This window comes from Kryptolebias marmoratus, linkage group LG22 (assembly GCF_001649575.2).
Source record: "Kryptolebias marmoratus isolate JLee-2015 linkage group LG22, ASM164957v2, whole genome shotgun sequence".
Taxonomy (NCBI): Eukaryota; Metazoa; Chordata; class Actinopteri; order Cyprinodontiformes; family Rivulidae; genus Kryptolebias; species Kryptolebias marmoratus.
Window position 1 is genome coordinate 8,952,771 of NC_051451.1, and position 12,631 is coordinate 8,965,401.

Sequence of the window (12,631 nt, forward strand, 5' to 3'; positions counted from 1 at the left end):
AGAGAGGCCTGTACATGCTGCACAGGGGCTTGTCTTTCCATAATGGTTCCTCTTTCTTCTCTTCCACATCGGGGTTATTCAGTAACGTGACACTTTACATTTCCACATGTTTTGCACTATGTACATAATAAAACCCCAAACCTAAACACATTTTGTTATGTAAAAAGTCACATTAAGCTTGTTTTAAATCCTTTTCTAACCCCGGCTCTTCTGTTCACCTGAACAGTTCACTGTCCTGTTTGTTTTTTCCTGACCAACATGGCCGCGACACGTCTTCGTCACTGTCCAACATGGCGGACAGTTTGGTGTATCGCAGCAGCGGACTGAGACAGTTTAAACTGAGAAGGCTCATCTGATGAGAAGCAACTTGTCTTTTAAAAGGGCCCAGTTGTTTTCGATTGGGCTTTATGTTGTTTTCATGGCCCGGATGACTGAAAACCTTTACCAGCAAAATGCGACTGTTAGCTTCGGCTAAAGCTAACTGTGCCGGAAGTTTAAGGATGTGACTTCCGGTGGAAGTAAAAAAGCAGCTAACAGAAGCGATAGCTTATTGTTTTATCTCAGCGGACTAGTCCAGTAGTTTCAGTAATAATGTCTTTAGTTCAGCATCTGAGAGAGTTTATCAGAGAGCGACTGACTGCTGCTGTGGAAGAAATATTCACAGAGTTTGAAAAAACCATCGTCCTGTTCGAGAAAGAGATCGACCGTCACCGCAGACTGCTGGATACCTGCAAGAAGAAAGCCCAGATCAACTTCCACACCGCAGGTACGAACTCTGGACTGGGCTGAACGAACCAACACAGAAACGAGACAAAATCAGAGCTCTGCCTTACGTTTATTTACAACAGAGGGAAATGAACACTGCGGGACACAAATAAACGAGGAGGGCAGAAACCTTTAAACCCAGAGTTTGTAGAAGAAACAGGAGAACAAGAAGATTGATGTAAAATCTGCTCAGATTAGAAAATGATTAATTTATCGTGTCTTCAAAAGCTCAGTGCTGCCCCCTGCTGATCAAAATGTTTAAGGCAAGAACTGATGAAAGATGTGGTTTTGTTAATCAAAAATCTTCAAATTTTGCAATTTTTTAATCGTTTTTCTTGTAGGACTTAAATGTAAATTTAACTACAATATGATTTTTATCACCTACTGCTGTACTCTTGTCTATGTTTGTTTGTCTGTTAGCAAAATATCTTATGAACCACTGGACAGATTTTAATAAAACTCTCAGAAAGTAATATTTGGTTGTACATCTACAATTGATTAAGTTCTGGAGTCATTCCAATTCAAGATGGCTGCAGAAACTAATCAACATTACCTAGTGAAAAATGGCTACATGTACAGGTATATAAACTTAAAATAAGTAAATAATACCATCAGCTGTAATGTTTTTGTTGCCCTGATGTGCTTTATTGATTCAATAAATCCAAATTATTTGATAGTTTTCATAATGAAACACTTTACTTAAAAAAAGAAAAGCCTGAAAGTTAAGAATTAAATAACAAATGTCTGAAAAACTGAATCATAATACATGATAATATATGGTAAATAGATAAGTAAAATCTATTTATGTAACATTCTTTTTAAACTAAGGTTGCAAACTGCTTTTCATTAAACGGTAGGCAAAATAAAGTAAAAGAAACAGATGGATTAAAATTAAGAACACTTTTAAAAGTTTTTTTTTTATTATTTTTATCAGCTGTTATTTACAACAAGAGAGCCCTCTGGATTCTGGAAGCAGAACAAGTAATAGATCATGAAACTATTGAAGTCAAAATATTGTCTCACTGGTATCTAATTTCTGTTTGCTTGTTGCAGAAGTTCTACTGTTACCAACAAAAAAAACTGCATTGTTTTGTAGAAACATTTCTCAACATTTGAGAACAAATATAACCTGTCTGAAATGTCCCAGAACCACATTTTGACTATTTACCATTTGTCTGTTTCTCTGACCTCCCAGTTTAAATCATGTTGAAATTATTATGCATTATTATGAAAGTATTATCATTATTTTTATGCACTGATTCCAGTTCTGTGGGCCGATACAGATTTATGATTTTTGTACAGCTTTGTCCTGCTCATACCCATTTCTCTGATACTGATCCTTTAATGTTTAATTTCTCTGGATAATCTGAAGCTCAGCCTCTGTGTTTTATTAAATACATTTTCCCTCACATCTGGGTGAACTGAAAATTAGATTTTTAACAATATAATCTTTAAAGTAAATCAGGTTAATTCATCATGTTAAAGCTATAAATAATATCCTCCAGATTATTAGAGGAATTGGTTCTAATAAAAAAATATTTACAGTATATCTGATTTATAGGTCAGATACTTTTTTGTTTTGTACACACAACTGCACTACATTAGTTTTTTTCTTTATCTACAAGGTCCCTACTAAAATTATAATAAGTAATATTATAAGTAATATCTAAAGACTAAACCTAATGTTAGACGTTAGAATAATAAATCATTCATTTGTTTCACTGTATCAATAATTAAAGCATACTTACTGGGGTGACATTTTAACTAACATATTTTATCAGCATTATTAGCGTCGTTAGCAGTGCTAAAAGTAACAGCGATGTCTGTGCCTACCTCAGCTGATCCCAGCTCAGACAGCTGCTACCATCCTGGTCCATCGCGTTTAAGGACAGACAGAGCCGTGATCCACTCATCTGTCTGCCGAGCGCCGGCTCACATGACGAACAGAAGATAACTTTTTATGTTTTGCTCTTCCTCTGATTTTTTATTTCTATACACCTTGCAGACAGTTTGCGCAGCTAACTTCATGTTTTCTCCGCGCAGGAAAAAAAAAACGTTCCTAATGAGCCGACCTGAGCGGCTCTGCAGGAGGCAGCAGCCTGTGGCTCATCTGTGATGTGTTCAATGACCGGGAAAATACTGGATTTTTGAGTGTTGAAGGCTGATCACCATCGGCTAGTTCGGATTCCCTGGTGCTTCTTTGGAAATCATGATAGTTTTGTTTGATTTCTGTTAGTAACTGTGTTTCTGGTGTCCGTTTGTCCCTCCAGAAGTCCCACAGCAACATGTCTGTAAGGAGGAGGAGGATGTTCTGACGGACCAGCAGCTCTCTGACCACGAGAGGGACCGGGCAGAACCAGAACCTCCACAGATTAAAGACATAAAGATTAAATTCTGGACCAGGCAGGAGGTCGAGCATTTTCTCCTAGAGAAGGAGGCAGATTCCTTCTCGGTGCGTCAGGGTAAATCCATCTGTGAGGAAACATCTGGAGCATCAGAAAACATCTTTCCAGTCCAGGTCTTCCACTTTAAGAGAGACCTGGACGGTCGGCACCGACCGGCTCAGATTAACTTCAACACATCAGGTATGAGACACTGTGGGGGTGTGAATGAACAAACACAACCAGATAGAAAAAAATACCTAACAGACAGAAAATAGCTTGTGACTTCACAGAGCTCAGTGTCAGAGTAAAGAATCCTCCGCAGTAAAACGGTGGGAGGGGCAGTTCGACTCTTCTGCTGTAAAACTTGGTACTCCACACCCTCCAGGTGGGAAGTGAGAAAACACCCTGAATGGGAAACCAAACGTCTTTAACCACAGAACAGAAGTTCATTTTTTTGTTTTGTTTGTCTAACCTGTTTGGATTGGCCTTGTCCTGCATGACAGCGAATCTGCACCAGCACGCAAAGGTCAAAGGTCAGCTGCTTGCTAGAGGTCACATCAGGTCAGGAGGTGGTCCTACAGAGGGGCTCAGGACTGCCAAACACACAGACCCCCTCTGAAGATGGTCTGAGTGAAGACGTCTTCAGTCATTTACAGATTTTAATGATGGCCTCATATTTTAGAGTCCTGCTGGTCAGGAGAAATGGATTTTCTCTGAGTCGTTCTTTCGTCTCGTCAGTAATAATTTGTGTTTGTGTCTCTTCGTCCTTCTCAGACCCGCTGCAGCAACATTCCGCTGAGGAGGAGGACCTACGGGACAACCAGCTGCTCAGGGAGCAGGACAGGAAGTCTAGTTTGGACCGGGAGCTTCAGACTAGAGTTTCACACCCGAACAAAGAAGAGCAGGAGAACCCACAACCTCCACGAATTAAAGAGGACCAGGAGGAACCAGAACTGATACAAATCAAACAGGAGCAGGAAGAGTTTTGCAGCAGTCCGGATGAGGAGCTGGCGCTTCTGAAGGAGGAAACAAATGTTTTGGTGATTAATTATGATGAAAGTGACAGCAGCAAGTCAGAACCAAGCAGCACCCAGCTCCTCTCTCACAGCTCTGCTTCGTCGCCTTTAAGACAAGAATCAGGTTTAGACACAGGTGAAACTAAAACATTTGTTTGCAACACTTGTGGCGAGAAATTCTCCGACCTATCATTGATGAATTTTCACCAAAAAACCCACCAAGAGAAAAAGTTGCTTTCTTGCGAAGTGTGTTTTAAAAGTTTTGGTCAGCGAAGCAGCTTGTTGCGCCATATGATAACTCACACAGGGGAGAGGCCATTTTGCTGTCAGATCTGTGGGGACAAATTTGGACTAAATAGTCATTTGTTGCGTCACACGAGGACTCACACAGGTGACAAACCGTTCACTTGTAAAGTTTGCCATAAAAGCTTTACTCAGAGTAACAGTTTGACTTATCATATGAGAATCCACACAGGCGAGAAACCGCATTCCTGCAAAGAATGCGGGAAGTGTTTCAAGCAAACGGGAGCATTGAAGGCTCATATCAGGACCCACACCAACGAGAAGCCGTACTCCTGCAACGTGTGCGGGAAAAGTTTAAGATCCAGCACCAGTTTGCTGTGCCACATGAGAATCCACACGGGCGAGAAACCGCATTCCTGCAACGAATGCGGGAAGAGTTTCACACAGCGGGGGGCTCTGAGGGTTCACATGAGGACCCACACTAACGAGAAGCCGTACTCCTGCGACGTGTGCGGGAAAAGTTTAAGATCCAGAACCAGCCTGCTGTACCACATGAGAACTCACACGGGCGAGAAACCTCATTCCTGTCAAATCTGCGGCAAAAGATTCAGTCAAGGCGGCCACTTGTTCTCGCACATGAAAAGCTCCCACAGGGGAGACGTCCTGGAGACTGATGATGATTTATGTCTGAATGTGACTTTATGATGATTATGATTTCTGTCATATTTAAGTTTTTTTTTACCAAGCACTGTCACAAATGTCAGACTTACAGTTTGTAAAAAAAAAAAAAACTACTAATAAAAAAAGCATATGAGAGACATTAATGTTTGAGTAGATAAATGAACAGAAACACAAAGTCAGAATGCATTTCTTAACAGTTGAGAAATATTTAACCTTTTTAAAAATATTTGGCCCTTGGCCTCAAGACACAGGGGCCCTATAAATACCTAATAGACTCACAGCATGGATTACTTTTATTTTTGTTTTGTTTAAATATGTGTTAAATATGTGGAAAAAGTAAAATTAAAAATAGCCACAAAGATTGCTTGGATATCTTTTTAGAATTTGATTGATATCCCTTTTTAGATATCAAGGGGAAAGAAAATTAAGACTGGTACCTACTCAATTATAGATATCTGAAATGGTGTCTTTGTGTACAAACTTAGTTTCAGATATCCACAATGTTCAATCTAGAAAGGAAGAATGGATTTGTGGATATCTGGAACTGAAATAGACACAAATGGGAAGAGTTAAATGGTAAATGGCCTGCACTTGTGTAGTACTTTATCTAGTCCAAGGACCCCAAAGCACTTTACACTACATTCAACCATTCATCCACACATTCACATACTGATGGTGGTAAACTACGCTGTAGCCACAGCTGCCCTGGGGCGGGCTGACAGAAGTGACATCACACCGGTGCCTGTGACCCTGTGACCACCACCAGCGGGTGAAGTGTCTTGCCCAAGGATAATGGCTGAGACAGACAGAGCAGGGATTTGAACTGGCAACCCTCAGGTTACAGGATGAACCCCTACCTCCTGAGCCACTGCCGCCCTAAGATCTTAACCAAAATGACAGCTGAGATTAATCTGGACTGTTTGATTGTAAGTAGGAAGAAAAGTCCTCCTGGATATCTGAAATATTCGTTTTGACTTGAAAGAATACATATATGGCCTCCATATCCAGTCTAGCCAACAAATGTGAAATTAGACTCAAAGGTGTTAAGGGTTGCTTTAAACACCTTTAACTTAGCTTTTCATAAGACAGTCTGAGTTGCAGAAAATATTTCAATTCTGACAATTAAGAATGTCATTTTTTCTAAGAGTAGTACTATTATTGATATCTTAATAGGTAATTAGTGATCAGAGTGTGATTTGATTATATATTCCAATAACCTGCCAAATGGGAAGTGCCTTTAAATCCAGGACTCTTTAGACAGCATGAAAAGTCTGCTGAACACATGAAGCTGTAAACACACACAGCTAGATGTAACTGAGCCAAGATATTGCTCTTGAAACAAACCCATAGAAAAAGACTGTGAGAGTGATTATAAATTACTTTCCAGGTAAGACCTACAAGTAAATAATAAACTACAAGTAGATCCCAGATAAATATAGTTGATATATAATCAGGTGGGGCCATGGAATAACTAAATCCACCTCAGCCGTTTATTGGATTTATAATCTCAGTATCTCACACTTTTCCAGCAGATGTCAGAACTGAAATTTATTGAAAGAAATACACTTTGTGTACTTTTATCATCTGTCTTGTTTTTGCCCCATGTGTTAAAAGTGCTGTTTTAAATAAAGCTTTTGTAAATGACATTTGATGACAGATATTCATTTTAGTGTTTATTTATCATCTTTATCGTTTATGATCGTTATCATCACCAATCTGCATGATCCTTCACCTTGTTGTGGGTTAGGGTTAGGGTAGGACACCAGGGCAGGGTTTGCATTAAACAGCACATCAGAGAGCTTTACATATATATTACACATCTGAGAAGGCACCATCAATGCAGAAAAGTATACACAGGTTTTACAGCGACATATCCAATCCAATCCAGGTGACATCTTGTTCAGGGAAGACCTTGCATATTTCAGCAAGGCGACACTAAACCACAGACTGTGTTCATTCCAGCAGCATGGCTTTATAGAAAAGTCCAGACGTTCATTAACTGAAAACATTAAAAGCATTATGAGACAAAAAAAATCCAGCAAAGAGCCAGGACTGTTGAACAGCTAGAACCCTCCATCAGACCAGAATGGGACAACATTCCCTCCAAAACCTCCAGCAGCTGCTCTCCTCAGCTCCTTAAGCCCACTTTTTTGAGTTGCGTCGCTGCCGTGAAGTTCAAAGTTACCGTATCTAAAAATTTAACAGCAATTTTCCATTGTGACTAAATTACGAGTTTATTGAGCTTTACAGATAGTCTTTGCAAAAGCCATTGCATTCTGTTTTATTTCCATTCTACGCAACATCCAAACTTTCTTTCAGAACTGGGGTCTGATGCTGGTCTAGCCCTCTGAGTATATGTTAGAGATGACGCTCAGCCACTACCACACCAAATTCCAGCCTTTCGACTGTAAAATGGGCTGAGTTACAGCCAGACGGGCAGCGTTTGCTGCAACAGTTTTACACAGATCCTGTGTGATGAGTCAGTCCTCAGAGTAGGGGTTATGAATGACTCTCAGCTACCACCTCATCAAAATTTGAGCTGTATCTGTAACATTGGCAGCATTTTCATAACTTACTTAGCTGTGGCAGCCATTTTAAATGTGTTTGAGCCCAAAGTTTCATCGCCTGTAGACATCTATTGCGTGCTTCTGAGAGCTTCATCAAAATCTGTCCACCGGTTCATGGGGAATTTTGCAAACAAACACACACAGATACGGGGAAAAGCAATAATGCCTTCATGTTAATCTTTTTTTTTTTAAGTAGCTCCTTTATGGAAACCAGCAGATTCTCTTGACTCTCTCACATGAGCCGGTGTCATGTCAAGAGCACGCATGCATGCCGAGGAGGTAAAAGGGCAGGGACATCTTCTGACTGGAACAGAGAGGCGGCAGAACTGGATTTCACGAGGACGATCGTATGCCGTTGACAGACGGGCTGACGGAGGCGCCGTCTGAAACAAAAGTAGCAGGAAGACAAAAAAGTCACAAACGCAGCAACGATCTTATACATCGTGTACGCCGAGATAAAAGAAGGTGACAAAATAGAGCTGCTCGATGCGTTACGGGACGTCTTCAAGCAGTCTGAAAGTCACAGCAGGAGAACTGAGAGGCCAACTGAGGGTCACCGAAGCTCAACCCAACTATAGGTTTAATTAAAGGCTAGGATATGCATTTCTTGAAGGAACATCATTTCTCACCAGAAGACAATCTTAGTTTGCGATATGCATTCCTTCAAGGAATGCATATCGCAAACTAAGATTGCAAACTAAGATTGTCCTCTGGTGAGAAATGACGCCATGAAAATAATCTTATGTACAATCTCATGTGATATCACAAGACATCACCCTTAGAATACATGTTGTGAACGACACTCAGCTACAGACACACCTGAATTTAGCTTAATATCTGTTAAATCTAGAGAGTTACAGCCATTTATGAGATGGCTAATATTGATTAGCTGTAGCAGTCATCTTGAGTTGGGTTCTCTCCAGAAGTCATTCAGTTGTAGATGTACACCTAAAGATCATTTTCTGAAAGTTTGATTAAAATCCATCCAGTGGTTCATGAGATATTTTGCTAACAGACAAACATGGTTGAGTTAATGCTAACGTTTTAAGCAAATATCTTGCACAATGAGTAGCACTTGAAATATGTGTTGTGAATGAGTCTCAGCTACCAGCACATCAAATTTTAGCTCTCTAATTGTAAAATTAACTGAATTATAGCCATTTTTGTGTTCACTAATACAAATTAGCTGTGGCAACTACCTTGAATTAGATTTACTTCAAATGTTAATTACTTGTTGGTATATATCCAGTAGTTGTTTCCGAAAGGTTTCATTAAAATTCATCCAGTGGTTCATGAGATATTTTGCTAACAGACAGACAGAGTTGACTTCAATTGTTGATCCCAAGGTTTTAAACCGAGATCTTGTGCAGTCAGTTAGCCCTCAGGGTACATGTTGGGGATCAGTCTCAGCTACTACCAAATGAAATTTTAACTCAATGTCTGCAAATCCAACTAAGTTATAGCCATTTTTCTGTTTCCTAAGCTGTGATTAGCTGTGGCAGCCATCTTTAATTTGGTTGACTCCAAAAGTCAATCAGTTGTAGATGTTGACCCGATTGGTCCTTTCTGAAATTTACCATAAAATTGGCTCATTGATCTATGACATATTTCGCTAACAATACAGACAAACCAACACAATCACACACGCTGATTACTGATTTATTTTATAACAAGAAAATAATAATCCTACCTTAAAACAACAAAAGCACATTTTTTGTCATTGGTTCGTTTGAGACAGAATGTGTTAAACTTGTATCAAAAGAGGCAAATTTTAGACTAAAATCATCTGATGTCGAAACAGTAGTAGCCAACTTATTCAATTAAAAAAAAATAAAACGTTATGCACAATCTCACGCAATAATGCAAGATATCAGGCTCAGAGTATGTTTTCATTGTGACTCTCAGCTACTGCCACATCAAATTTTAGCTCAATGTTTGTAAAAGTGACTGAGTTTCAGCCATTTTTGTGTTCGCTCAAGTTGATTAGCTCTGGTGGTCATCTTCAATTAGACTGACTCCAAAAGTTAATCAGTTGCAGATAAGCATCCAAACATTACTTTCTGTGAGTTTCATTAAAATTCATCCAGTGGTTCGTAAGATATTTTGCTAACAGACAAACACGTAATGCTGAACTTTTACCAAAGAAATCTCGCACATGAAGTAGCACTTGGAGTACGTGTTGTGAACAAGTCTCAGCTATAAACACACCAAGGTTTAGCACAAGATCCTTAAAACTGACTGAATTAGAGCCGTCTTTGAGTTTTCTAAGGTCAGTCGGCTGGGGCGGCCATTTTTACCTGAGCCAAGGTCATGTTTTCGGTAGCGTCTGTTTGCCTGTTAGTGCACAAAAACGCTCAAAATGTTAGTGACAGTTTCAGGAAAGGTCACACACAGTACAAGAAAAGGAAATGTTGGGGTTGTCGCAAAAAAAACCCCAAAAAAACCTAACGATTAAATTGTGATCGTGATCCAAATGGTGATCCAAATGGCACTATTCTTTATTGACGCTACAGCCATGGCGGAGGTTTGCGCTCTTGGAGTGCTTCTAGCAGTGTTTTGTAGGGTTAGTTGGTTGTGGCAGCCATCTTGAATCGAGTCAAGGGTATCGGTTCCAGATGCACATCCAATTTTCTGCACTTTCACAATAAAAGTCCTGATTAGAAACGGAAACAAATTCAGCCTTGGCTGCCAGTCGATAGTTATATTGTAGGTTTTAGTAGAATCCGGTGCCTGTTTGCGCTTGTATGTTAATTGTTAGATTGTTAGATTTCTTTGGTTTTGTTTACTGCAAGTCTTTTGTCTTTATGTGACTGTTGTGTTTTCGTCTGCGGCACATTTCTGAGCAGCGGGAGCAGCAGCGCTTCGTGTTCTTTTTTGTCATGTAATGCTGGCAGTCAGTCACGCTGTAATCGTTGGGTACAGACCTTCAGGCGGATTCCGGCTTCAGCAAAATTAAAGCAGCGATTAGCTCGGCGAGCTCAGCGAGCTCAGCGAGCGCGGCGTGCTTCGCTCGCAGTGACTGAACCTGAAACCACTAAGGCCTGGTGCACGCAGCGACATGCAGTGTAGCATTTTAACTTTAAATACCAATAAATTAAAGCAGCAAGTTAAATGCAACGGCATGTAAACTGCTCTACAGCGAAGTGGGCTTAACACGCTCTTGTTTCTGGACTCCTTCCATTTTTTTGCATTCCTGCTTCCTTTCTTCGAAGTGCTCATACCTGATTGGTGAGTTTTATTCACAATGGAGCAAAGTAAACATATTGAATGTTTAAGCTAAGAAATTGTACCATTTTGGGGAAAAAAATTAGGCCGTTTTAAATTTTATGGCGGCAACTTTTTTTTTTTTTTTTAAACTCCCGAAAAGTTAGGGGCAACTACAGGTCAGTGGTACAAATAAGCAAATAATGATCCTCCAAGAAAAAATAAAAATAAAAAACTGGGAAGAATGCATATCCAATCATCTGTGGTTCATAATATCATCAAAAGATGTTTGGAGCAACCTCTGATCTCAAAGGACAAATGGCTGAAAGCTCATATTGGATGTCTGTGATCTTTAGGCTCTCTGATAAAAAAATAAAATAAAAAACTGCTCTGAGGTCAGACAAATCCAACATTTGGAAGTCCGGCAGCATGGCTTCATACGACGAGAGTCCAGGAGCCTCAGACCTCCATCAACTGAAAACAGCTGAAGCATCAGGAAACAAAATCCAGTGACGACCCAGGACTTCGAGACATTTACGGACTCATGCTTCACCGTAGAAAACATGGCTCTGTCCCAACTCTTTTGAGATGTGTTGCTGACAGAATGACCTGTTTTCCCCCCCTTATTTTAAAAAAAGATACAATTTCTTAGATTATCCCGTGGATACTCTCCAGCTGACATTTAGCAAGGGTGAGTTGTTGAACCTGCAGCCTGAGAAAAGAAGAAGCTGTGCAGCTTCTGAAGCGGGAAGAATTTGAAACAGGGGGCAGCACGGTGGAGCAGTGGTTACAGCTGTCGCCTCACAGGAAGAAGGTTGCAGGTTCACCTCCAGGCCTTTCTGGGTGGAGTTTACATGTTCTCACTCCGGGTACTCCGGTTTCCTCCCACAGACCAAAACACATGCATGTTAGATTAAATGTCTCTATGTGTCTCTGTAATGGACTGGAGACCTGTCCAGGGTGTCCCCCTGTCTCTCGCACAGTGACTGCTGAAGTGAGACACCAGCTCCCCGCAACCCAGAAAAAAGAAAGTAGCCACCATCTCGAATTGGGTTGACTCCTAATGTCAATCAGTTGTAGATGTGTCATAAAAATTCATCCAGTGGTTCATGAGATATTTTGCTAACAGACAGACTTGACTGACTGTAACAAATAATAGCAAGGTTTTAGGCAAACCTGTCGTGCGATAGAGAAATAGAGAGTGTGGAGCCTCCATTGTTAGGAGAGTGAGAACAATTTGCAAGCAATCCAGCTTACATCACATCTCAGCTTTAAAAGCTCAACTCCACAGTCTCTATTTCTATTGAGAAATTGAGCTATTGAGAAAGCTCCTCGGATGAGAAGCGAAACGTCTTCAACTACTGAATAGAAGTCCAGTTGTTTTTGTTTTTTAACTTTTTGAATTCAAATCGGTCCTGTTCTCGGGAGCTTTTCCCCCTCACGTCCAGCAGGTGGCGCCAAACGACCGAAAGGCGTCAGCGGAGTGGGCGGGAGTGCCTCCACAGAAACACACCTTTACCGTCCTGGTTTCCGGATGTTGCACCTGCATCCTCCTCCTCCTCCTCCTCCTCCTCCTCCTCCTGTAGGACAGCGGCAGTGCGCAGGGATGCAGCGGGGCAGGCGCGGCTCCTTAAAGCCGGTTTAGGACTCAGCTGGAGACCGATGCGCAGCCGGGCGGTGCGGTGCGGTGCGGGATGGGCGCCGGCGGGAGGCGCACCCACAACCATGTAGGATAATAATTCCGGGCGAGCGGGGGTGGGGAGGGGGGCGA

The 12,631-nt window shown here is 41.0% G+C and overlaps 1 protein-coding gene across 1 annotated transcript; it reads left to right on the forward strand.

Moving 5' to 3' along the window:
* The first annotated feature begins 144 nt into the window (after positions 1 to 144).
* Positions 145 to 5,226, forward strand: LOC108239120 (zinc finger protein 436-like). The gene is made up of 3 exons (XM_017421632.3): positions 145 to 766; positions 3,036 to 3,350; positions 3,924 to 5,226. Exons 1-3 carry the CDS (start codon positions 592 to 594, stop codon positions 5,111 to 5,113), a joined length of 1,680 nt encoding a protein of 559 aa, XP_017277121.1. The 5' UTR covers positions 145 to 591; the 3' UTR covers positions 5,114 to 5,226.
* Positions 5,227 to 12,631: the final 7,405 nt, after the last annotated feature.